This window comes from Durio zibethinus, chromosome 9 (assembly GCF_047325235.1).
Source record: "Durio zibethinus cultivar Kanyao isolate XHJ-2024 chromosome 9, ASM4732523v1, whole genome shotgun sequence".
Classification (NCBI taxonomy): domain Eukaryota; kingdom Viridiplantae; phylum Streptophyta; class Magnoliopsida; order Malvales; family Malvaceae; genus Durio; species Durio zibethinus.
This window is the reverse complement of record NC_143170.1, coordinates 24588365-24614054: the sequence shown is the minus strand read 5'-3', so window position 1 is coordinate 24614054 and position 25690 is coordinate 24588365. Positions and strand designations below refer to the sequence as shown.

Genomic DNA, 25690 nt, shown 5'->3' with positions numbered 1-25690 from the left:
TCATTAAAAATCTACATAAAATTTTTGTAGATTCAAAATTTTGTTTTTATGACTAAATATTTGTATCTTCCTTCTTTTTTGTTTTTATTAAATTAATATATTTAATATTAAAATCTTTGATTTGATTTTTAATTTCATAAATTGAAAGTATAAAACTTCCAAAATAAAAATTATAAATTATGAACAAAATTTTCAAATAACTTTTTGACCTCTATCTTAATTTAGAAAAGTATATTAGTAAATATTTAATACATTGAAATTTTTAATTAAATTCATTTCATGAATTTGATTGCTTAATTGGTAAAAAAGATAAATTTGTTATATAAGAAAAAAGTTTATATAAAATCCAAATATAGTAAGTATTTATACATCCCAAGAAATTATAAGAAAAACTTATAATTAAAATAAAATGCAATTGATATTTAATAATGAAGCCAAATGAAGCCAATCAAAAGAATGGAGGAGTTTGAAATTTAAGATAAAAATATGATTTAAAAAGTCGAACTGAGAAAAATTCGTTAGATTCTAAATTATTCCTCAATTTCCTAAACATTTTATTTTTTTCATTCATACATACACCCATGATCAGAAAGTTTCATTCATTACACACAAAAAAAAAAAAAATTGATTAGAAAACTTCAATTTAAAATTTTATTACCATAATAGAATAGAGTTTGGCGTAAGAGCAATAAAACTGATATATGTTAACCAAAAATTTCATGAAAATAAATAAATGAAAACCTTTTTAAAAACAAATTACATACGAAAACAAAAAAAAAAAATGCTTCCTTTTTTTTTTTTTGGAAAAGATCCATTTTTTTTTTATTGATCTTATAAATCATTGAAAAAAGCAAAACAAATTAAGAATAAGGAAATTTAAGGGAACAAATAGAGTTTTGCAAAAAATATATATGAATGAAAAAAATTACTTTTAAATAAAGAATTTGGAGAAATATGGAATGGAAGGTATAAAGAAATGAGTTTTGGATTGGAATAGAATACCAAAAATCTATTATGTTGTTAATTCTACATCAAGTATTTTAAAATATAAATAATTGAATATGTTTTTATCTATTTATTTAAATGGATGTTTTTATCCACTTATTAAACTAGAAATTTAAAAAATGAACTAAGATGGATATTTTTAAGTCCTTAAACCAAAATTTTAAAATAGTAATTCATGTATGCTCTTATTAATTTAAAAAATTTTGAATATTTTAAATAAATTTAAATAATACTAAATAAAATAAATAATCATATATTATTTTTTCTGTTTTTAAATTAATATTTAAATATTTATTATTAGTTAATGATTTAGTTTTAAAGTTTTTTATATTTGATTATTTTGATAATATATAATATAATTATTTATTATTATCCTATATGTTATCAAAGAAATTATTTACCTAACCGTCACATAAACAAATTTTATCAAATTTTTATATATGTTGTAAAATTATATATATATATATATATATATATATAATGAGGTTGAAGATAAAAAATAATCTTCCCACTCCATACCTTATTCATTAATATCCATGAATTTCAGCATGCATACATATGTAAGCATAGCTTTATGTACACTTGAAAACATTAATTTGTGAAATAATTGGATGTAAAATTAAAACAACCAAATGTCTCTGTGACAAATTTGGTTAAAGGACTTGAATCTAACAATTTAAATTAAAGTATAATATTAAAAAAAATCCTCAAGTTTAATTAAAGAAACAAATCATTGATTTTTTATTATATGAAATTAATACTATGAATTTTTATTTAATTGTAACTATAAATTTGATGTAAATATTTGACATTTTGTTAAAATATTTTTATTTGATATTTTTTTAAAATGTTTTTGATTGGTTAATGTAATTTATAAATAATACTTATTTGAATTTATTTAGATAAGTTTGATGATAGGTATTTGAAGAAACGTTATTTAATGGTTATCACAACTGAATTTTATTTATTCACTTACTTTTAAGATTTAATTTAATGTGTTACACAAAAAAGATTTAATTTAATGTGTTACACAAAAAAGATTTAATTTAATATGTATAATAATTATAATTTAATAAAAATTTATAATCTTAATTTTATGTAATAAAAAAATTTTATTTTATAAAATTCAAAATTCTATTTTGGTATTTTATTTTTAAGAAAAATTTTAAATTAAATTCAAATTTTAACTCAATTAATTCATATAATACTCCTAATAGATGACATTAAAAGTTTGAAGGTTGGAATCTAGACCAAGGTTATTAATATCGTACAAAATAATATTTTAATTTTTTTTAAAAAAATTATATATACTAGTACCAGTTATTTAGATATATTATTTCAAATTTTTGGATTTAGTATAAATATATTTATAAATATACATGAACTTGTATATTATAATATTATTAATAAGCCACAAAATAAATATGTAATATATTCAAATCAAATAAATAAGTTTAAAAACATAATAAATAATATCCTAAATTTCTATGATATTTTTAAATATTTAATTTGATCATATGATATTTAAATAAGTATTTTTTTATATAACTATTAAGATAAAAACAAATAAATGAAAAAAATTAATCAAAGCTTTATGATTGTTAAACTTTATAAAAGGAATATAATTATTTTTTAAAAAATTAAAATACTTATAAATTTTGGTTTGAAAAAATAAATTATAAAAATATAAAATATAAAATAAAGAAACTCAATTTTTAAGAATTATTTTATCAATTAATTTTATTTTTATTAAATTAAAAATATTTAAATAATAAAAAATAAATTATAAATTATAAAAAATATTTTATATTTACGTATCGATTGAAACATATTATTTTATCGAAATTCATTGAAATAGATCAAAACTAACAAAAATAATTAATATTGTCTTGTAGCAAATCCCGTACGAATTATTCTTAAGTGTATTATATTTTTGTATATTTAAAATATATCTAAGATCGATACCGAAATAATTTAGACATCATGTGTAAGGCCTCTTATGTAAAAAACTTTAAAAAAAAAATGAATGGAAAATTTTTTTGGAAAATTGAACTGGCTTCGTATTTATTCTAAAGAGAGGGACATAATACATAAATATAGGTAAAACTAGGGACTTATATGCGCAAATTCCAATAATTATCTGGTAATGTTAGCTTTGCTGCGGCAGAAAACGGAGCTTGAGGACCAAATCCAATCTCCCCCAAACCCTAACCATGACCTGATCCCCCAATCCCCAAAACTCCTGCTTCATCCTCCAGCGTCCGATCAAAGCCCATCATAAAATAAAAAGTTTACAAAAGAAAATCACCAAGAAGCTCAACTGCTAGACTATGCCGTCCCAAGGTGATCTGGATCGTCAGATCGAGCACTTAATGCAGTGCAAGCCGCTATCAGAGGCGGAGGTGAAGATGCTGTGTGAGCAGGCACGTGCGATCCTCGTGGAGGAGTGGAATGTTCAGCCGGTGAAGTGCCCCGTCACCGTGTGCGGCGATATCCACGGCCAATTCCACGATCTCGTCGAGCTGTTTCGCATCGGCGGCAACGCCCCCGACACTAATTATCTCTTTATGGGCGATTACGTTGGTAGGTTCGCTTTTCGATTCATTTTATTGGTATTTCTTGATTTTCATTTGACCTAAGTTTTTTTTACTGTGTTACTTTTTAATTATATCATTTCTTTTTTTGGAAGATTTTGGTTTGGAATTTTTTTTAAAATTATAATTGTTATTGATTGAAAACAGAAGAATTAGGAGGAAAATTTACCATATAAAAAATGGAATATTTAGGAAGAGAAATGATACCCACGTAATTTTTTGTTCTAATTTATTGTTATTTGCAAATAGTTTTAGTTTTTTGTACAAAGCAAAATTCTAATATTTAAATATGGTAGTTTGAGAATAAACTTGTATTTATATCATCTAAAAGGGAGTTGAAATAGAGCCGTAGGAGGAGAGATGAGTAAATTTCTGAGCATTTCCTTATTGACCCTGAACAATGTTGATTCAGTAAATTTCAATCGAGCCAAGCCCTTTTCTGAGAGTTCAATGTATCTGATTGATTATGATATTGTTTGGTTTCATCTGTGACATGCTCGAGTTAGCGTTTTAATGAGGGACAAATACAAAGAATATACCCTACGGCTGAAAATTTTTAGGTTTTCCAAAATCAATGATTGTAGGCACTTGGCAGTAACTACACAAAGGCTTGCTATTCCTTTGTCCACCCGATCTATAAAAGGTATTCCAAAAAAACAAAATCACCAGACCCTCTGATCCTCTCTTTAAGTCAAGTGGCTATCACTCCTTAACTTGAATCAATGTTACCCTTAGAAGAGGACTTTGTAGAAGGATATGGAGAGTCTTGACAATGAGTTTTAGTGGCAATCTAGTCCCATTGGTTTACTTTTTTGTTTCTAATGGGCTATGCTGGCCTTTTTCTTGTCCAATATTGCAACAAATCATGCATATCAATGCATCCTTGTTAGGTGCTTTTCATGGCAGCATTGATTTTTTTTTTCTCTTGTTGTATGCAGATCGAGGGTATTACTCAGTGGAGACTGTCACTCTTTTAGTTGCCCTGAAAGTTCGATATAGAGATAGAATAACTATTTTAAGGGGAAATCATGAGAGCAGGCAGATAACTCAAGTGTGAGATATACATATTTAGTGTTTTGTTTTTTCCTTTTCATTCAGTAATTGCACTAACAGTCTGTTTGTTTCTTCACCTTGGAGCCAAAAAGTACTCATGAACATTCACTGAAGGAGTTTAATTTTGTCATATGTTAATGTCATTAAATGAGAATTGATAATGGAATGAAAGGTTTTGTTGCAAGAAGTTTACTTGAGTAGTTCACTGGTTGTTTTGCTTTTTTTTAGTTTGCTAATGAATGCAAAGGGAAATTAATATATCCTGTAAGAAAGTTGGAGAATTGGAGAATCGATACTTTTTAAACCTGCTACATGTATTTGGATCATGATATACCTTTATTAATGAGTGAATTTATTTAGTGATTTTGTTGGTTTAGTCTATGTTCATATCAATAAGCAAGTGCCTCTCTTTTTAGGTATGGCTTTTATGATGAATGCCTGAGAAAATATGGAAATGCTAATGTATGGCAGTATTTCACTGACCTCTTTGATTACTTACCTCTGACTGCTCTGATTGAAAATCAGGTTTGCATTCTCTGACACAGACTTATGTTGAGCATTTCCATGATCTCAGCTGACAACTATTTATGTGCCTTGCAGATTTTCTGCTTACATGGTGGACTCTCTCCATCTTTGGATACATTAGATAACATTCGTGCTCTGGATCGTATACAGGAGGTAAAGCTGCAGTTCTGTTATCCTTTTCAATAAAAGTTTATAGTCTTAGAGTAGATTGTCTACCTTGTTACTTATAATAGTATGTGCCAGAAAACCTTTTAGAACGTTCCAAATTGCAACATACTAATGAATACAAAGTGCATTTTTGACATATGTTGAGTTCATAATCAATATTAGCTTTTGGCAATCAGAGGCAGGCTAGAGTCAAGCTTCTTATAGCGTATGTAATATGCCTGCTCACTAACCAAAGACACATATCATTGACCCTTGGAATGCTCTGTATCTTTGTTATTGTCAACACCAAGGACACTAATATTAGTGTTGATACTTGTATTGTGAAATCATAACAGCAGCATCTATTAAACAGTGTAGCATTCTCATTCACTGTTTTTGCAGAAGCCTAATAGGTGTCATCACATCAAATATGCCTTCCCTGATATCACTGCACTTCTAATTGTACTAGTATTTTCCTATTTGTTGGGTTTGTAGGTTCCTCATGAGGGTCCAATGTGTGATCTCTTATGGTCTGATCCTGATGACCGATGTGGATGGGGAATATCTCCTCGGGGAGCAGGGTATACCTTTGGACAGGACATTTCTGGACAGTTCAACCACATGAATGGGCTCACTCTGATTTCTAGAGCTCACCAGCTTGTTATGGAAGGATTTAATTGGTCCCAGGTTTGTGGATCCCTCATCAAAACAGAAGCATATTTTAATAAGTTATTCCTATGTATTATTATTTACATTGATCTCTTTATTGTTGAAGGACAAGAATGTGGTAACAGTGTTTAGTGCACCAAATTACTGCTATCGCTGTGGAAATATGGCTGCAATACTTGAGATTGGGGAGAATATGGAGCAAAGTTTTCTTCAGTTTGACCCTGCTCCACGTCAGATTGAACCTGAGACCACACGCAGAACCCCTGACTATTTTTTATAATTCCGTCAACTTACCTCCTGCTGGCAAATTTGCATATTTCCTGTTGTGTTTTTGTAGATGTGAATTAAAAAATCAGGGAGCTCCGGCTTCTAGTTGAGGGCCGGACAAAAGAAACCATTGTTTTTGTCATTCTTTTGGTTGGCTGGTGCTGCATTCGTTTGAGTCTATAGGGTTAATTTGTAGAAGGTTATTGTCATGTATTCTACAAGGTGAAGAAGTAGAATATAACAAGGGATTTTTTTTTTCTGTATTACGAATTTAAATCATCAGGGGTGATAATGCATGTTCCAATTTTTTTCTGTAAATGTTGTGTGAGAGCTGTTTCTTGTTTATTTATTTGTTTATTTTTACACAGGAAGCCCTATTCTGGGATAAAGAAGAGGGTTGCAGGTGCAAGATTAAATCTCAGATTTTTTGAATTTCACTTTTTAAGAGTAATTGAATGTTATTTTTTAAGAATAATTGTATAAATTAATTGAGTTAAATTTTGGGTTTAAAATTCAGTGTCTTGTCTATTCTTTGACTTCCTTTTAGGTGGATTATACCCTCAGATTCGGAAGGTAGAGTCACTTCCTTGGTGAATGCATTCTTTTGAAGAAAAAACACATTTACTTCACATGTGGAATTAAAATTTTCGCTGACGTTGTTTTAGTGGGTGAGGAAAGTTTAGAAAACCAAAGAAAAAGCCAAAAAAACAAAATCAAAAACAAATGGAAGAAAACCAATTAACATTTCAGTTACAAAGCACTTCGAAATTGTGGGTTGATTTTTTCTGTCTTCCCTGAACCCTGATCTCATCGCTTTAACCATCTTCTAGATTTTTTTAAGGTTGAAGCAACAATATGCGAAGTGAGTTTGATATATTCAAAGCAACCATTTTCATTTTTGTGCTAGCATTTGCCTACCACTAGTTTCAAGTTTCAACTAGAATCTCAGATAATTGATGATGGATTCCATCTCAGCTCAACAGCTTGCTTGCCAAGTCATCGCAAAGCTCAACTTGCTGCTACTCCTGCCTGCAAAAATGACTGGTCAGAAGTATTGCTTTGATTAGACCATACATGGCAAAAGAAGCAAATAGTAATACTTTTAGCTTGTGGCAAGAAAACGTTTGTGGTAGACTAGGATATGTCACAAATAAAGTTGCATTTGGATGGACGATCCGGTGTCAATATCATTTGATTGAATAAATTGATATTTCTTTCATGAAAAACAAACATGAGGTGACAAATCTAGTCTTTTTATTAAGATTTCAAATAGCTCTGCCGAGTTTAAGTTGATTATGTTTCACCTCTTACTCGAAGCAAGACAGTCAAACAATTCCCACAAATTATGTTTGGATGCAGTGTAGTGAGGAGGATCCCACTGCATTGTACCCCAAATAACCTCTTTTTTCATTGGGGAGACCGCATTGCACCTCTTATCCAAACATAGTTTAAGGTTAAAAAGGCAGGAATTAACCAAGTTGCCATGTTAGTAAAGACTTCTTACCATAGGAGGGACCAAAAGAGGAGAGCTCCAAAAGCTTCAAAACAAGCAAGATCATATATGCATCCTAACAAAAAAAAAGAACAAAAACAAAAATTTACTTTCAAAAAGCATATAGTTTAGCATAGTACTGTCTATGTATACAGGTTTCTTAGAAGTATATGACAAAAACCTAAAACAAAGTGGTATCTGCTAAGTTTTTAAGTGGCAAGTAGTCGTGCATTTGCTTTCATACCAGTGGTTTGATAAAAGTTATTGGTAGCAAAAACATTTACCAGTAATGGTTTGGAAGATAATTATCCATCTCTGCTTTCAGAATAAGGCATTGTTACATAGTGTTGAAGCTTTTGTAGACTCTGAGAAATTTCTGTTAATAGTTTTGCTCCATCGCTGCCTATTTCATCTGTAATATCATTAACATGTTTCAGAAGTCCATCTGCTGCAAGAGCCGCAATCTTTTCATGAATTCGGCACAATTCACTCTTTAGGACTGCTTTACTTCCATTTCCTGGAACAGTGAATGAAAATGGAAAGTAAAGCATGATCACACACGCAAAGCCTGATCTTTACTGTTAGTTAAGGAAGAATGTTCATTTGAAAAAGGAAATAAACTGTATGATTTCATCAGAGAAAGAAATTTTCAAAGCCACCTAGGCTGCATTGCAAAACCAGGTACCATATTTGTGTCTTTGTAGGCATGTTACCTGTCTCTTCTTCCAAGTTGTCATCATCGTTGCTACTAGGCTTTGAGGAAACACCCTCACCATCTGATGAAATCTGCAGTTTCTTCTCTCGATTTTTCAACCGGTCCGAAACTTTCTTTGATGTGTTAAACCCTTCCTCTCCGACCTCGTCATGCATTGAATCTGACTGATCATGATTCTGTGCTTTTTCTCCAGTATTGGACCCTTCATTAAGGCTACGAGTAGGGCTGTTACATTCAGCTCTTCCATTGTCGGATGAGTAACATGGCAGTTTCAAGACTTGGTAGCCCTCGTCACTCTCATCTCCTTGTCCTTTAAAATCAACTTCCTTTAAGCATCCATATTTTTTTCTGTAAGCCTCAAGTTCAGCCTCTAAATCCTTAAATTCTTCCTCCCTCTTGGCCAGAAAATTATTCATCTCTTGTAGGGCTTCTTGGTCGTATTCTGCCTGCTCCTCCATCATTCTCTGGTATTGCAAGGCCTCCATCTGAACAGCTGCCTTCTCAGCTTGCAACCTTGTGATCATGGCCATTGCATTGTTAGCAGCCACAGCAGATGCACTTCTTTCTTCATCCAGTTCCATGTACAAAGCCATCAGTGACTTGCGATCCATACGAACTTGTCTCTTCAAATGATGCAAAATATCACCTTCTGCCTCATTTGCCACTTGCCCCTCTCCAGATTCTGAAGCAAACACTGTTTTCTCAAGCAGTGATTTCCTTGGAATTCTTGTCCACCTAGGACTGTTTGTTGCCGACTCTGATAGTGAGATTCCAAAAAACTTGTTTCCCCTGATAAAGTGAGGGGTCTTATCTTCATCATCAGCATCCATCAGCAAAGGTATTGTAGCAGCCTTGGCATCTTCCCTGACTGTTGAAACATCCATGGCCAAAATCAGTAAAATGACCAACATATCACAGTAAGAAAAAGTTCCAGTAACAACTTAAAGGCATACTGATAATTTCACAATTGATAATGTCAAAAACAACTATGGAAAATGGAACTAAATACTAGTTTATGCTTTAAACTCACATGGCTTTTCAAGGATTATTCCCCTGGTGCGATCAATATCCTCGTGAACCTCTGATTCGTCCGAGTTAAGCTTGAGCTCCGTATATTTTATGTGTGACAAATACAAATTTCGATAGGCTGGAGACCGGGGAGATGGAGCAGGAGCTAGGGATGACAGGGAAGAATTCTTCACTTTTGCATAGGAGGATTTGATCTTCAATGGCAGCCAACAACATGAACACCATTGATCATTGCTCTTCTCAAGAACTTCATCCTTTTTTCCAGCAGGCAATGACAGATGAACTTCATGATCTTCATCAACAAGCAATTCAATATCCTTGTGTAAGATCCCCAGAAGGGACTTGTAAGTATCACAATCAGATTCTTTCTCAGTTGCAAAGGAGAGAAGACAGCTTTCACACATTTTTCTTATGTCAGAAAGCTTCTTGTGAGCATGACAGAATGCTAGAGATGAAACTTTCTTCTTATGATTTTTACATACGGAATCATTGTAATAGAAATCAGCATTTCTTCTAACAAGGACATGATCAATCCTGGTGCAAAGCAAGCAAGGGATAGGCAACTCAAAGAACCTGGCAAATTCGCTTGCGAAAAAAGCAAGAAACCCGTCAATGAACAGAACAAATATCATCATCCATTCAAGCACTGCATAAATAAAAAACTTTGCCACTTTTCCAAGTTCTTGTTCTACAAACTGCTTGAATGATCGTTTTGCCATCTCTTAAAAGGTTAAAATACAAAGAAACAAAAGCCAAAAGTGGTTTTGGGATTGATAAGGATCGAACTGAAGATCACATTAATGTGCTTAAAGGGTGGAGAGATGGAAGATCATGACCTGGGTGGCATTTAGCAGACCAAGATCATGACCTCTCTCACTCTTGTCTGTGTACCAGGAAGGAGAAGAGAGACAAGAAACTAAAGGTTCTGTTCGGTTTAAGGATTCAAAATTTAATTTGGGTGGTGAGTATCCATTGGCTATAAATGAGAGAATGTTTCTAAAGAAATTGAGGCTCTAAGGACCACTTTGGACCTGAAATAACGGTCTGTCATGTACTTTCCAACCAATTGCACCAATGTTAAACGACATTGCTCCTTAGGCTGTTGTAGAGATATAGTGTGGGATCAGATTCAGAACTTGGCTTAATTTAAGGCCCTACTAGATGGAAATTTACCGATTTGTTGGCTGGTTGGAAATTATCAATTAATGCTAAAAAATGGTAGAACGTAACTTATCCATCTTCACAAGTAGCATAAATCTACTTACAAAGAAAATAAAGTTATATTTTTAGAGAAAAATCAAATAAAAATGCTAAATTGCTAATTTGAATTAGTTTTACTTTCTTTTTTTTAAGGAAATCCAAAAAAAATTTTAGCACATATCTACCCTCTGCCTTCATTTGTAAAGTTAAAAATTTTCGAATTAATTACTTTTAATTATTTTCATCCAACAAATCTAAAATTTAAATTCTAACATTCGTTATTATTTTTTCTATCCTCAAACTAGACTTCTTTTGTATAAAAAATTTTTTTTTTAATTCTTCCATGAATATATAAGATAATTTCAGTCTAAAACTGGTCCAAACAAAGTCTAAGAGTGTCACTCCTTCAAATCAATTACAATTTTTAGGAAGGAGTATTTAAAAAGTCCATTGAAGGTATATAAAATAATAATTATAATGCAATTTTTATATATTTTTTAAGTTTCTTGTCTTCAGTGGTTGAACTTCTCTTCAGCCTTGTTTCCAGGTTTATATCTCTTAGCTTTAATCATCATCAACATTGCTCTCACTGTCTCACATCACCAGTAAACATATTTCAATAATTCAATTGACCTGCAAGCCAGCAAAACCATTAAAACACTGCTTCAAACCAACGACACCAACTAAAGTAACTGTACAAGGGAAGCAAAATTCATAAACCAGCTTTGCAAACTGAACCACTACCTCCTTATAGCATGGCTAATATTTGGCAACAAAACCAAGATCCTAGCTTTCCATAAAAGATATGTGTTTGACATGGAGTATTCTATGGTATTAACTGGCAAATTTTTGAAAAGGTGAAGAAACTATGAGAACTAGTTCCCTATTACTTCAAATGCAAGTATGGAAGAAAGCTAATGGCCACTGCCCTATAACAACAATGCCCATATAAGCAAAACTGGAATAAGTTGAACATCAATAACAGATATTTGATGAAAATGATTCTTCGCGTTAGTAAAACCGACCCAGTTAGCTAGTAGGCAAAACATTTGAAGATACATAAAGTGATCTGCATCCCTTGACCTGTAAAATTACAAATAAATATATAACCAATAGTCAAGATAAGAACCAATGTCGTAATAGTTAAATAAAAGATAAAGCTACCTCTGAACATGCAGGGTTTTATCAAAGAAATTGGGACAACTATGGATATACCCATCAATTACCAACTTTATCATTCAAAATATTGTAAGCCAAGGCATTAGGGGAAACAACATAAAAGCTTAATATTTTAGAAATAATTTGGTGCAAAAGGATGTACAGACTACATAGACATCTAAAACTAGTAAAATTGAAACGTTAGTTGAGTTTAAAATGTGGATAACAGTCAAGATGCCTGAATAAAGAGGTATTAGCTACACTACTCAATTCAGCAGGACTGCCTCCCACAGAATTTTCCGTAATTACATTGCCTTCTTATGACCAATTAAGTGGCAGCCTCTCTCTCTCACCTACCCATCTCCACTTTTCTGCCTCATATTCATGTTATAAGAACCTATATAGTCTGATCTAGATAAACTGTTCAGCCAGTCTACCTGGCTAATTCACCCCCCAAAAGGGGGGAAAGGGGAAGGGGGGTTGCAATGAGAGGACAGAAAATACAGTTTGGCCCTTATGAATGTTACGGTTTTAGGCTCAACTTACCTGCAACAAGCAAGTAGGAATTTGAATAAACCCCTGCAGGAAAAGATCGACCTTCTCCAGAATGCTCTGTGGAACAGGAGTGATCACATAAAGCAAACCTTTGAATGTGTCAATTCCTCTCACAATTCCTGGTTCATAAAGCATCAAGTAAGAAGAAATAGAAAAAATAAAGCTACTTTGATACTACTTTTCAGTCCTTACAATGGGGGTGGGGGAAACTCCTAGAAAAGTTCATGCTAATATTCACCCTAGCTAAGCCACACAAGGATCTTATTCATTCAGGCCATCCAGCACAACTATCATTGACAAAATGCTTTTCTCTTTGCTAGTTTAAAGATAGTTAGCACATATTACTCTACAATGCCTCTATCTGTATGTGCCATAGAGCCACCAACAGTATATTGCAGCGTTGTTGGCAATGAAAATCTGAATTTATATATTTATATGCTAGAAAAATTATCTCGTACGCTACAATGGCTGTGAAGTTTTTAGACTCTAGCAGCAGGGTTAAAGGATTGACAAGTGTCTTAGTAGGGTATATTTATGTATATTAAAAAATTAATTAATCAATAAATGAACACATGTCAACTCCTTAATCTCACTTCTGGAGTTTAGAATTTTCACTGCCAATGTATAGAAAAAAAATGCATATATGCTATTAATTAATCATACATGGGTAGGTATGATGACTTCTCGACTTTTTCTGATAAAATGAATGGAAATTGAAGAATCAAAAGACAATGCAAAGCAATACCAAAAAGATAAAGTTAATGATGATCAAGCAAATCAACTGAGTACCCCTCACATACCAAGACCAACACACCAGGGTAAATCTTCAGACTCCTCTGAAGTCACAGCCAAACCAACAATAGTTGCATTCAAACTGTAGTATATTTCAGTGCTTGGAACCTAGAATTAAAGACAAAAACCATTATACCAGGATTTTACTAGTACTGAATCATTTTTAGTTTTTACAACACAAAAGAGAGATGCCACAAAAGGTAGAGCATTTGCTGTGCAATCATCAGTAAGTTCTTCCGTCTTAACATTGTGCAATGAAAAAAATTAATAGAAACTGATTGGTCTCATTCTTGAAACACATAAGAAATACATAAAGATTCAGAAACAGCATCAAAGCATTTTTTGTGGCACAAATGAAGAAAATATTTCTGAGGGTATGGCATCAAACCAGGCCAGTTGCATAATATAACCAGTATAATAGGCCCCAGATAGAGAGAAAAGGCTTAATTTGTTGTTTTTCTCCAAGGAAATTTTATTGCCAAAAAAACCAAATTCATTTAATGCTATCTCACCTGGCAATGAAGATGTCTAATTTTGATACTTGATATTGGAACTTCATAAGGAGAATGAGAAGCCAGTGCATACGCAAGTTCTTTGATTGTAGTAATAGGCTTGTCACTAGGAAAGCACTGCCTGAAATAAGCCATTATCCGTAAATCCCGCAAAAGGCAAGCATCCTTCTGTACTAGCACTCTACAAAAAGAGAAAGTAACGTAAGATGTAGGAAAACAAAGCCACATCACATGAGAATTATCATGTTTTTCTGCAAATATGCACACCTTATTAGAATAACATAACATATAAAAGAGACAAACCTTGAATCACTAACTCACCATCTATAAAAATCCCAAAATATGTTTCAAATTTGCATTTCAAAGAAGGTATCTAGCTTAACTCAGCAGTGTAACAAGATAATATTAAGCAGCCAAACAAATGCCAATAGAATTCATATTAAAGTAATTTACCACTTGAATTGGGCACGACTGTTCGAATTTACATCTCAGTCATATACAATTGTAGGTAAAATGAACCAAATTTATATAAATAGATAACAGACTAGTAAGATATAAAAATTATTCAGTGACCCTTAATATCAGGAGCAAAGACCAAACTATTTGAAACCAGCACTCAAAATCATTTAGTAAATCACATTGTTATATAATTCTAGAGCTTAAAGGGCAAATTAAATAAATCTATACAAATTACTGATATTCAAGATATCAAAATTTGTAAATTAACTTAAAGGTGGCAACAGACTTACGATCTATTAAAGGAGTCCTGGCGAGCTGACTTGATCTCTATGATATTAACCATCCCATCACAATCACCATCACCATCACCATCAAACCAGAATGCTCCACCTGGCAGATTCTTATTCTGGGCAGATATGTATATTTTAACCACATGAGTAGGAGAAATATATTTCAGCATATCAACCAATATCTCGTAACCAGTACCTGACAAATAAAAGATAACCAAACATTAACATTATAATCGTAGTAAATTACATGATATATGAATAAATGATACCTGAAAAATGTCATCAAAGAACAAGAACTGGTAATAATTAGTAGCAAAGAAACAAGGGAATTAGCCAATTGGGCACAGATCGCAGCATACCTTTCACCCAGCCAGGGGTATTGACAACAAGAGGCAATTCAGTCCTAACAGGGTTTTCTCTCTTGTCAAATATGCAGTATTCCTTTCGATAGTAATCATATAGGGTAAATATATATTTCAAGTATGTTGATGGATCCCTTTTCGAAGAAACATCCCCAAAGAAAAAACACCTTGAAGAAAATCACACTGAAGATTTTTAGAGCTTATTACAAATAATAACAAATAGATCTCAAGTTCAATTCTTGAAATACTCAGTCCAAAACAAAATTAACAGAATAGATTCAAAGATATGTACCTCTCAGGTGTCTTCAAGCATGGAATTGCCAAATCTATTTGGACAGCCAAAAATTATAGAAAGCCCCAGTCAGCAGACAAAACCCAAGTTGATTAACCCAGAGAGTAAATTTTGAGGATATGATGAAAAATCAAAATGTTAAGAAAGCTGAATACCTGGTGTTAGTTTGTCAACAACTGTAAGGGATAGGAAACCTGGTGCAGTAAACTCAGGCTGCCCAACATCTGTGTCCAAATAAGCTACTTTTTGATACCTGCTAACAACACACCGAGATAATCATAATTAAAAAAAAATGCATTCAATTCAAAAGAAACACCATTTAATGTATATTTCACAGGTAATTGCTAAAACCCAGGCTCTGCTTTTTCTATACATTAACAAAAAAAAACAGCAAAGAACACATCTTTTCCCCTCCATAGTAACAGCTTGAACAAGACCAAAAAATAAATAAAATAGATAAAGTTTCCTTTATTTCCTTAATCAGAAACTACAATTAGCCCTCCACATACAATAATAATAATAATAATAATAATAATAAATCTGGGGCAGACCCACTAGCCATCCAGCAAAAACACCACCAAAAAAAATTGTTTAAGCTAATATCAGTGTATATTTAAAGAATTCAACATAAACCCATTTCACTGCAAATAAATGAAAATACAGAATTTTAAAAAGAAAAAGAAGCGAATGATGAAATCAGTACAGCGGAGTCCTAACCTTTGGAGAAGAGTGTTAAGGAGATGACGAGAGAAAGTGGTTTTGCCAGAGTTTTTGGGGCCACAGATGAAAGAAACAGGGGGTGGCGAAGTTACTGAATCATAGGCTATGGAATCTGCAGCCTCAGACCACTCTTCTGGTACATATATGTTTGCTGTTGAACTTACAGGATCCGACATCGAAGCCTGGGAAAAACAAAACAAAAAAAACTCTTATCCAACTCTCTCTTCTATTTCTTTTTTCCTTTTCTTTGTTACGTCTTCGAGTTATTTCACTTCTAATTTCTGAGTTTCTATCTGTTGCAGAGAAAGTGGCTTTGGTGTGAACGTATACGGCCTCTGCGTGTTATGCTGTTTGGTGAGGAGCAACATCGATATTTATGTGTACTGCAAATATACCCCGCTGTTTCTGCAGATCATTTTTTTGTTATTTGTATTTAGTTATTTAATTAAAAAAATTAAAAATCAAACATAAATAACACGCAAATACTTTAATTGACTTTTTTTTCATAAAATTTATATAATTAAAAATTAAAAATTAAAAACTAAAAACTAAAAAATAAAAAGAAACTAAAAAAAAGTAAGAAAAATAAAAAAAAGCTTAGTTATATTAACATCTAATATAGATGTTAAAATATTAATTTTTTAAATTAAAATTAAAATTAATTTTATTAATATAGTATATATATGTCTAAAATTAAATTAATTATAAAATATATACATTAATATATATACTTTAAAATTGATTGAAACAAAGTACCATAAATATGTCTTGAACTTAATATTGTCATTTTTTAAAAAAAATTTAACCTATCTCAACTCAATCTCAATTTAAAATAATCAATCATTGTTAAATTGAGATAGATTAAAATCAATCAAATATAAATTATTTTAGCATATCTATCAATTGATGCTTTTCATTATAAAATTTATTTAATTAATAAAAACAAAAAAAATGAAATGAAAAAAAGACAAATGAGTTCCACTTAACACTTTTTATTATTTTTTTACAAAAGAATTTAGAAAGAAAAAAAAAAAAAAGAGAAAGAACGAAAAACCACTTAAAATGAAAAACATTAAAAAAAAAAAAAAAAGGAAAACAAAGTTCGTTGGGCACTAAATGGACATCTCATTTGAGTGAGAATCTATTGAATAAGAATTGTTTTGATATTTGTATCCATCAATTTTTTTATTACAAAAGCTATTTAATTAAAATATAAAATATTTGAAAAAGAAAAAAGTAAAATGTCTTTTTCACAAATTTTATGTAAATAAAAAAATTAAAAAAATTTTAAGGTACGCTTAAGCCCCTAAATGAAGTTCAAATAAAAGTAAAAATGAGTAAATTTTATATAATAAATAAATAGATGGATTACATCTTAATTATGTATAAATATGATATTTTTCTTAAATTAAGATATTAAATAATATTTTATTAATATAATACATATATAAATATAAAATTAAAAAATAATTTAATATATATAGTCAAAATAAAACAAAAAAATTATAAATCCACATCCAACTTGAGTTTGATTTTTGAAAAAAAGTCTCGATTTAATCTCAAATAAAAAAATACACCTATCAAATTTGCATAAATTGAAATCCATTGGATACATGTTTGTTGAGCATATCTTAATTAAATTTTTTAAAAAAATTATTGTTTTTTTTTTAATTATCTTATTAAAACAAATAATGAAGGCAAAAAATAAAATATATTGCTACTTTTACATATTCGTTGATTCTTTTCCAAGAAACTATTTAATGAAAAATGGAATGAAGCAAAAACTTTAGAAAAAATAAAATGAAAAAACAAAAAAAAAAAGAATGTCAAGTTGCCTCGCCACATAAGTAATGATGAGCTCTCTTTGTAAAATTTATATTATAGATTTATATCTTTTGTTTTTATTTTAGTTTTATATTTTATCGTTTTTTATATTAATAACTTTTTTTTAGGTTTTTTTTTTGTAGAGTTTGCTTTAGAGAGGTTTGGTTCAAAAGAAGTTAGATTACTAGTCGAAATTTTATTTTTCGTAGTTTAAGTCCTTAGTTTGGTTCACGAAATTTGATTTCTAAGGTATTCTAAGATTTTTAACATTGTCAAAAAAGAAAGATGATAGTCTTGAATTAAAAACCCACCACTCTCTAAGGTTTTTTAAGAATCCTGAAGAAATATAAAATTTATCCCATTTTTACTTAAATAATAATTTTTTATGATCTATTTTACTTTTAAAAATCAACGTAATTACATAATAAATCAAGATCCATTTTGACATTCAAAGTTGTGTTCCTAACCACACAAATGAGCAAAACTGCATTTCTAATCACACGATTGAACACCTAGCAATAATCATATGTATTTGAATTTTTATAAATTTATATATTTGTTTTTAACTGATTAAGTTGTAGAAAGAAAACATTTTTAAATTATAAACATAGTTGATCATGTATAAAATAAAATCTTAATAAATTAAAAATTTTTATTTACACAAGGTTGTTATGTTAGAAATATAGTCATATGTTATAATATGTTATGAAAATAGTAATTATAATAAAAAAACATTTTTAAAAGAAAAACATAATAGATTGTTTCAAAATTAAGATTTTGAATTTTTTTTTATAGTTTTAGAAACACTACGTTTTTAACATATGGAATGTAATTGATCATAAAAAAATATATAAAAATAAAATTTATATTTTGATATTAACAATATTTCTTTGTATGAAAATGTCGTAATTGATTTAATACGTTGTTTAATTGGTTTAACTTGTGGTACATCTTTTGTATAAATAGGTCTAACAAAAAATAAGATATAAAAAATTAAGTTTTTAAAAAAGAGAAGAAAAAGAAAAACTTGATAATAACTAGGTCAAAACAATAAAAAAATTTTATTAAGTATTAAATAAGAAAAAAAATAAAAAACACACAATACCAAATGAAAAATTTAAGAAGGAAAAAGATAAAAATGAGTCCAAAAAATATATTAGAAATGTAGGTCTCACATTTTAAAAATATATATATAAATTATAAGAAAATGAAAAAGAACAAAAAATAAAGTAAAAAAATGTCCATATGGACAGTCGATTACCATGTTAAAAGAGTTTACTACTATAGACTACCATAAGGTACAGTGGATTACCAATACCAAAGTAGTCAACTATTATGCACTAAAAAAAAATACCAAAGTTTAAATACAATTTTGAGCTAAAATTACAAAAGAGCAATTAAATTGCTTAACCAAAGGCAATCGACTACTACGTCTAGAAATCAATTCAATCAATTCCTTAACCTAAGGTAATTGATTGCTAATGATTGTGAGTCTTCTGTATAATGAAAATGACTAAGGTAATTAACTGCTATTGTAAAGAAGTCACCATGTTGATGCTAAAACCATTATGGAATGTGTGATAAGTCAACTGCTCTATAGGAAAGTCAATCGATTACCTTCTAGGTGAAGTAGATTATTTTAGTTGAAAAGTTGCAAGTTTATGAAACATGAAAAATTATTTCTTTTATAATGAAAAGTATAATCATTTAAATGAACTAATACTTCTTTAATGATTTAGAAAATTAACTTTTTTATTGAAACAACATAAATAAAAAATCACAACTTTTGAATTCAATCTCTATAAATTGAAATGATGTAAGTTCATTTGAAAAAGTTAAAAAATTCAGTAGCGTTCTCTTCTCTCTCATTCTTTCTCAACTAGAAGCCAAGTGTTTTTGACATTGTTTATCGCAAAAAAACTTTGTTAAAAGAAGGGTATTTTCACCTTTTCTCAAAAGTCATTTAAAGGTTTGAATTCATTAGTACAAAAGTGATTCAAACAAGGCTTTATTATATTTTAAAGACATTTTGATTTATTTCTTTTGCATACCGTAATTGATATGGATGAAATAAATTTGATGAAAAATGACATTTATAACACACTTTGAAACAATTTTCTTTCTGCATTGAAGATTCCATTTTGGTACAACACAAGACACTTAAAGGGAAGGCTACAATCGGTTCAAAAAGAGTTCATCTTCAAGCACACATTCTATGTAATTTGTAGCCTCGCATTACAACATTGAATAGTGACTATCAATATCATAAAAGTTTTACTAGTTTTTATTTTACTAAAATAAATTAGTCTACATTTATTTCAATATTTTATGTAGGTATACTGAATTTCGTATTAAGGATAAATCATTTTAAACATATGATAATTATATTATATATAATATATATAAGATGCAAAACTAATGTTATGAGTTTCATAAGAAAGAAAATGATCGTGTTTAGATTAAAAATTAGTTACAATAATAAGAAAGATAAGGCAAAAAAAGGGAATTGTGTATTTACCCATTTTTTAAAGAATAAATAAAAAACTATATTTAAATTGAAACAAAATTTACTATATCTATAATCTATAACTATAAATTAAAAGAATTCCCTAAAGATTATCACATTGACACTTGTTTAATATTTAAAAAGATTATTTTACCCTTAATCAATAATAATTTATATTATTATGTTATTAAAATTAATCTCATTTTTTTGTGATTTGAAAATTAAAAAAAAAAAAACAAAAACAAATCCAAAATAATCATTAAAAAAGAACATATTTCATTCCCTCAAAAGAAAAAAAATGCAAAACTAAATACAAAATTAAAAAAATCAAAAATAAAAAATATTAGAAACAAATTAAATTCAAACACATCCAAAAAATCATCAAAATTATTTTTCAACCTCTATAGCTTCAAAATACAACACCAAAAATTTCAAACTAAAAAAAAAAGTCAGCAACAAAAATCATTAATAAAAGAAAAAAAAATGAGGCTTTTAGGCTTGGAGAGATTTCAAAAAAAAAAAAAAGGAAAAATCAATCACAGCGGAAATAACAACAAAAAACACCGTAAGCCACCATATTATGAAAACAAATATGAACTTTAAAAAAATTAAAAATTTTCAAAAACTTTGGCTTAGATCTACATTTTTGTAAAGATTTTGAAAAATCTAAACTATTTAAAATAACAAAAAGTTTGATATACAGAGGGAAAATATAGAGAAAGAAAGGTAAATAGCAATGCTATATAGTAACCTCCTCGTATCAAAATCTAGATAGATGAAAAACATAGAGAGAAAGATAAAAGCTAAAAAGAGAAGAAAAAGAATAAAATGAAACAAAAAATCCTAAGTTTAGAAATTTACGTACAAACTAAAATATTAATAGCAACAGGTAAAAAAATAGAATGAAGGTAGGCTAGGTTTAGGTAAACCCAACTTGAATTAGCTTTGAGCTTAATAAATTTTGGTTAAGTAATAATAATTTAAACATTTGTTAGCCTTTTCTTTTTAATCTTTTGTTTATTTAATTTTAAATTTGTGCATAAGTTAAATTTGTCAAATTATTTAAAAATGACATAAAAATAAAAATTATTTGAATAAATTAAATAATAAAATAATTACTTCAATGATAAAAACAAAAAATTTTATTTAATTAAATAAATATAATAATAAATTTTATTTAATAAATTTTGATTTTAAAATAATTAAAAATATACATATGTTATCAATTAATTATTATATTATTTTTTATTCAAAACATTCAAATTTAAATTGTCTAATGAACTAATTATGTATATTTTTTATTAAGATAAAAACTTAAGTAATTTATATTTTAAAATAAAAAATAACTCCAATCGAACCTAGAGGCAAACACTAGTTTTTTATAATTAATAAGATTTTTCATAAATATGAGAAGTGAAAACTATAATTTTATATAAATTTTTATTTAAAATTAAAAGATGTTTAAATCAGTGTTGCACTTTAATGCTGTAGCAAGTTCTCAGTTTAAGCACAATTATTTTATTCATATAAGGACGCAAATTAATGAAAAGAAACCTATCCATCAACATAATTTATCAAACTAAAATAAGTCCAAATCCAATGTTTATAAGGTCAATTATAGAAAAGCCAAATTCATATTTTAAGTGAAAAAAGTTTCAACTGACACTTTTGATCATTAGATGCACTTTGAATACCACAATAACTATTAGAACTAATGTCATGCAATAATATAGATTCCAGCATGCTATTAGAACCATATGAGCTTTTAACATTTGTGTTTGTAATAATTTTTAGCAGGATAATTACATTTGTTCTTCAATAGTTCATAGCAATATAAATGTGTTTATTTGTTTTACTTAGAGTTTTATTCATTCTCGAAAGGATGATTCAATCTCAACTATAAATACTCCTCATGTAATGCAAATGTAAAGATTAAATAATTATGCATCACAGTTAAATGAAATCAGTGTTGAAAAAAGCAAATTGAACTGGCTAGATGGACCAATTGAATTGAAAACTGATTTGTTAGATTAAATAAAGTATAATAAATAGGTAAGGAGTCGAATCAATAAAAACTCAATTAGCATCCAATTGAATCAAGTTAAATCAGATTGATTTAATATTTGAACATATTTTAGAAATTAATTTATTATTTAATTATTTTTAAGTGTTAAACTAAATGTTCAGTTAGGATCTAATATTTTGATCAATTCTTAATTAAAGATATAATATTTAATTTTTTTCAAATCAAAATTGAAATGTTTTCGAATTTGTTCAAATAAAAGATTTTTTTAACAAAAGTGATGTATATGTGTTGGTAACTCTTTTAACTATGACAGATAGAAAAATATGACAGGTAGCGAAAAGATTATTGACTCATAAAAGAAAAAATAAAAAAAATTTAAATGATAATTTTTAATATTACCTTTGTTTTATCTCTATCTTCTCTCTCTAACAACTCACTGTTTTTTCCCATTCTCTCCCTAATTATTCAAATCTTTCTAGTTAAAAATCTAATTTTTTTATCCAAAGTTTCAAAGGATTGAAGTTGCTGCCGTTATGCAAACACATAAGTAAAAAGTAAAGTAAGCAAAACATTGGGTGGTGAAGATGTAAATACAAGATTTATTGGGGTTGCAATCATACCAAACTTGGAAAAATTGAAGTAACTTTCAAGGAAAATTCTATTTACACCACATTTATTACTTTATACATCCCACTCCTAAATACACCTCAAATTCAAAACTAAATTTCTTATTTCTACCAAATACACCACATCTCTCACTTTTTATTTTTCCTTCCTACCATTTTTTTTTCTTTTATTTTCATTTTCTAAAATCGAACATATCAAAAATAAATATTTGAGAAGTTTTAAGATTTCTTGAAAATAGATATCTGAAAAACTTCAAGGATTCTCGGATATTCATTTAAAAAAAAAACGCAAAGATTCTCAAATATTCATTTTCGAGAAACCTTAAAACTTCTCAGATATCTATTTTTGAAAAATATTGAGTTTTCTCGGAGATGAATATTTGAGAATTTTTTAGTTTTCTTGGAAATAAATATTTGAGAAGTTTGATTTCACTTTTAATCACTGAAAAGCTTAATCATTTGCTTATGAATCCATTTATTTAATCATGTGTGCAAATGAAACTGAAATCCATATTCTTAATATGCACGGTATAAACTTGTTCTTTCTTTTGAATCTCTTGAAAATAAAGAACACAATTTTTTAGTTTTTTGATTGGTTTTGTATGGATAAAAAAGTGTTCTTAGTTTTCTACTTTAAAGACAAAAACACTTTTATGCCCATACATGCTTGAGAACTAACATGTCTTTTCTATTTGCACATATGATTTAGTAAAAAGAGGGCACATCGATGACTTATCTACGTGTATGCATGTTAGTCCAAGTTTGAACACCTTATAGAACATTAACCCTGATAATATTATCAGCAGACTAGTAAATTCGACAGTGTGACATATCCGATTTTTGTGCCAAACATTGATAAAGAATTGATTTATTTTAGTATTATTTATTTTAAGATTAAATGTATTTATTTCATTTAAATTAAAATTAAACATTATTAAGAGTTTATAATTAAATATATATTTAAACAAAAATTTATATATTTTTGGAAACAAATATTTGATAAAGAAATATGATTCCCAGAAATGGATTTCCAAGAGTTATATTATGTTCTCAAAAAATTTATTTCTAAGAATCATTTTTTTCTCGAAAATGGATTACCAAAAATATAATATAACTCTCAAAAATTCATTTTTGAGAAATACGAAGGTGGTTTTAGGGTGTATGAACTATTTAGGGTATTTTTATCATTTACTAAAAGTTAAAATTGGTATTTACTAGGTGGATATTTTTGGAAGAAAATTTTGGGGATGTATAGAGAAAATTTTGTGGTGTATTTAGAAGGCTCCAACTTTTAAGAATCGATGGGTACTTTTAAATGCATTCCAAAAATAATTCAATTTAGTTAGAGTTATTATTAATAATTGATATAAAAAATAATTAAAAAATAATAAAATTTAAGTTTATAAAAAAATACATTTACTATTTTATCTTTAATTTAATTAAGGTCTCCTGATATTATATTCTTTTTCTAATATTAAAATAGTAAAATTAATCTTTTTTATTATTTTTAAAATTTATGATTTTTCTTATAATAACTTTTTTCATCATACTTATTAATAAAATTTTTAATAAATTTTTTAATAATTTTTCTTAAAACCTTCACTCTTTTTGGAAATGGAATTTTAAAAAGTTTTATAATTTTTCAAAAATCCATTTATAATAAGTTATATAAATTTTTAAAAATAGATTTTTGAAAAATGAAAAAACTTACTAAATATGAATATTCAAAATTTTATGAAAAAAATAATTAAATAATTTTACTTACCAAAAATTAAAAAAAAAAAAAAGATGTGAAAAGCAAAAATTATGGTGCATTTAGAATTTCTAAGCAACAAAAAGGTAAATATTGTTGACCAGATTGCCACTATAAAGTAATAGAAACTTATAGGTATTCTCGAACCCCTAGATTTGGCAGCAACAATAACCACCCTATCAATCTATTTCCCAAATTTACCTAATTTAAATAAAAAAAATCTTTTTTTTCTCAAATCATAAAAATAAAATAAAGAAGAAAAAATACCAGCCTTCAAAGGGTCAGTTGTACATAGAGTGTCCATTCCAAAAATTAAGAGGCTATGGCTGTATCTACTAATTGCAGAAAAAGCAAAGCTAATGCATCTCCACCAATAAAAAAGCTGCTCGACTGTTACAAAAAAAAATAAAATTACCTTGTTTAATAAAACGATAAGAGTAGATGTGTTTTTCAAACTAGTAACCCCTTCCCAAGGGACATATTCTTGACCAACAAAAACGGTGTCGTCATTGTTGAAAGGAGGCAGCGAAAGGGCGATTGTTTGAGAGTAGGGGCAGCGTGTAGGCCTCCCTCGATCTTGGCAAGAGTGAGATGAAGCGGTTTTCGATAATTTTTTGAGAGAATGAATTTGGGACTCTTATTAAAAGTGAAATTAGAATAGAAAATTTGAATTGGAACTGTGAATTTTAGTGAACATTTGATAAAGCTCCATAAACATGTTTATCTTATTCTCTTTTGTGGCTTTTTTTCTTATTCCACTTAACTCATCCATAATTTTTCTTTTCATCATTTGGCACCTCAAAATTTTATTTTTAATAAATAATTAATGAAAATGAATTCCAAGAAATATTAGTTTTGATTTTTTTTTCACTGTCTTATCGTCCTTAACTATAATTAAAGGCAACGTCTTTTTTTTTCTATTTTTCTATCATTTTTGTTTTGCCACTTTTTTGTAGTTTTTGATGATGCAGGTTTTAGAGTGACAATGACGAATCTGAGCAAGAATAAATAGACGCAGAGAAAGTTAACGCCCCGTTTTTTTGGAATTCCTCAAAAGATAGAGGCATGATGGATTCTGGATTATGGCTAAAATAATTTGAAGAATCATGGAAAATGTGG

The 25690-nt window shown here is 28.7% G+C and overlaps 3 protein-coding genes across 7 annotated transcripts; 1 reads left to right on the top strand and 2 right to left on the bottom strand.

Annotated features, from left to right (window-relative positions):
* The first annotated feature begins 3123 nt into the window (after positions 1 to 3123).
* On the top strand, positions 3124 to 6578 carry LOC111312225 (serine/threonine-protein phosphatase PP2A-2 catalytic subunit-like). The gene is made up of 6 exons (XM_022912295.2): positions 3124 to 3588; positions 4538 to 4652; positions 5069 to 5177; positions 5253 to 5330; positions 5820 to 6011; positions 6100 to 6578. The coding sequence occupies exons 1-6, from the start codon at positions 3336 to 3338 to the stop codon at positions 6271 to 6273; spliced, it is 921 nt and encodes a 306-aa protein (XP_022768030.2). The 5' UTR covers positions 3124 to 3335; the 3' UTR covers positions 6274 to 6578.
* Positions 6579 to 6967: 389 nt separating this feature from the next.
* Positions 6968 to 10615, bottom strand: LOC111312213 (putative myosin-binding protein 5). Of its 4 annotated transcripts, none has more exons than XR_016345200.1 (5): positions 9498 to 10406; positions 8466 to 9335; positions 8037 to 8269; positions 7765 to 7828; positions 6968 to 7289 (listed from the first exon to the last, which is right to left on the bottom strand). XR_016345200.1 is itself a non-coding variant. In XM_089765931.1 (4 exons), the coding sequence occupies exons 1-3, from the start codon at positions 10213 to 10215 to the stop codon at positions 8058 to 8060; spliced, it is 1800 nt and encodes a 599-aa protein (XP_089622057.1). In that variant the 5' UTR covers positions 10216 to 10336; the 3' UTR covers positions 7159 to 7289; positions 8037 to 8057. The 4 variants fall into 4 exon arrangements, 1 of the variants encoding a protein (XP_089622057.1); XR_016345201.1 differs by having other exon boundaries at positions 6986 to 7301; positions 9498 to 10615; XR_016345202.1 differs by having other exon boundaries at positions 7151 to 7289; positions 8037 to 8164; positions 9498 to 10336.
* Positions 10616 to 11003: 388 nt separating this feature from the next.
* LOC111312199 (Pre-mRNA cleavage complex II protein family) lies at positions 11004 to 16234 on the bottom strand. 2 transcript variants are annotated; one of them, XM_022912260.2, is made up of 10 exons: positions 15834 to 16234; positions 15272 to 15369; positions 15117 to 15150; positions 14822 to 14991; positions 14463 to 14658; positions 13714 to 13894; positions 13210 to 13309; positions 12401 to 12528; positions 11722 to 11779; positions 11004 to 11329 (listed from the first exon to the last, which is right to left on the bottom strand). In XM_022912260.2, the coding sequence occupies exons 1-9, from the start codon at positions 16010 to 16012 to the stop codon at positions 11726 to 11728; spliced, it is 1140 nt and encodes a 379-aa protein (XP_022767995.2). In that variant the 5' UTR covers positions 16013 to 16234; the 3' UTR covers positions 11004 to 11329; positions 11722 to 11725. The 2 variants fall into 2 exon arrangements, with proteins under 2 accessions (XP_022767995.2, XP_022768005.2); XM_022912270.2 differs by lacking the exon at positions 11722 to 11779 and having other exon boundaries at positions 11188 to 11329; positions 15834 to 16182.
* Between the last annotated feature and the right edge of the window lie 9456 nt (positions 16235 to 25690).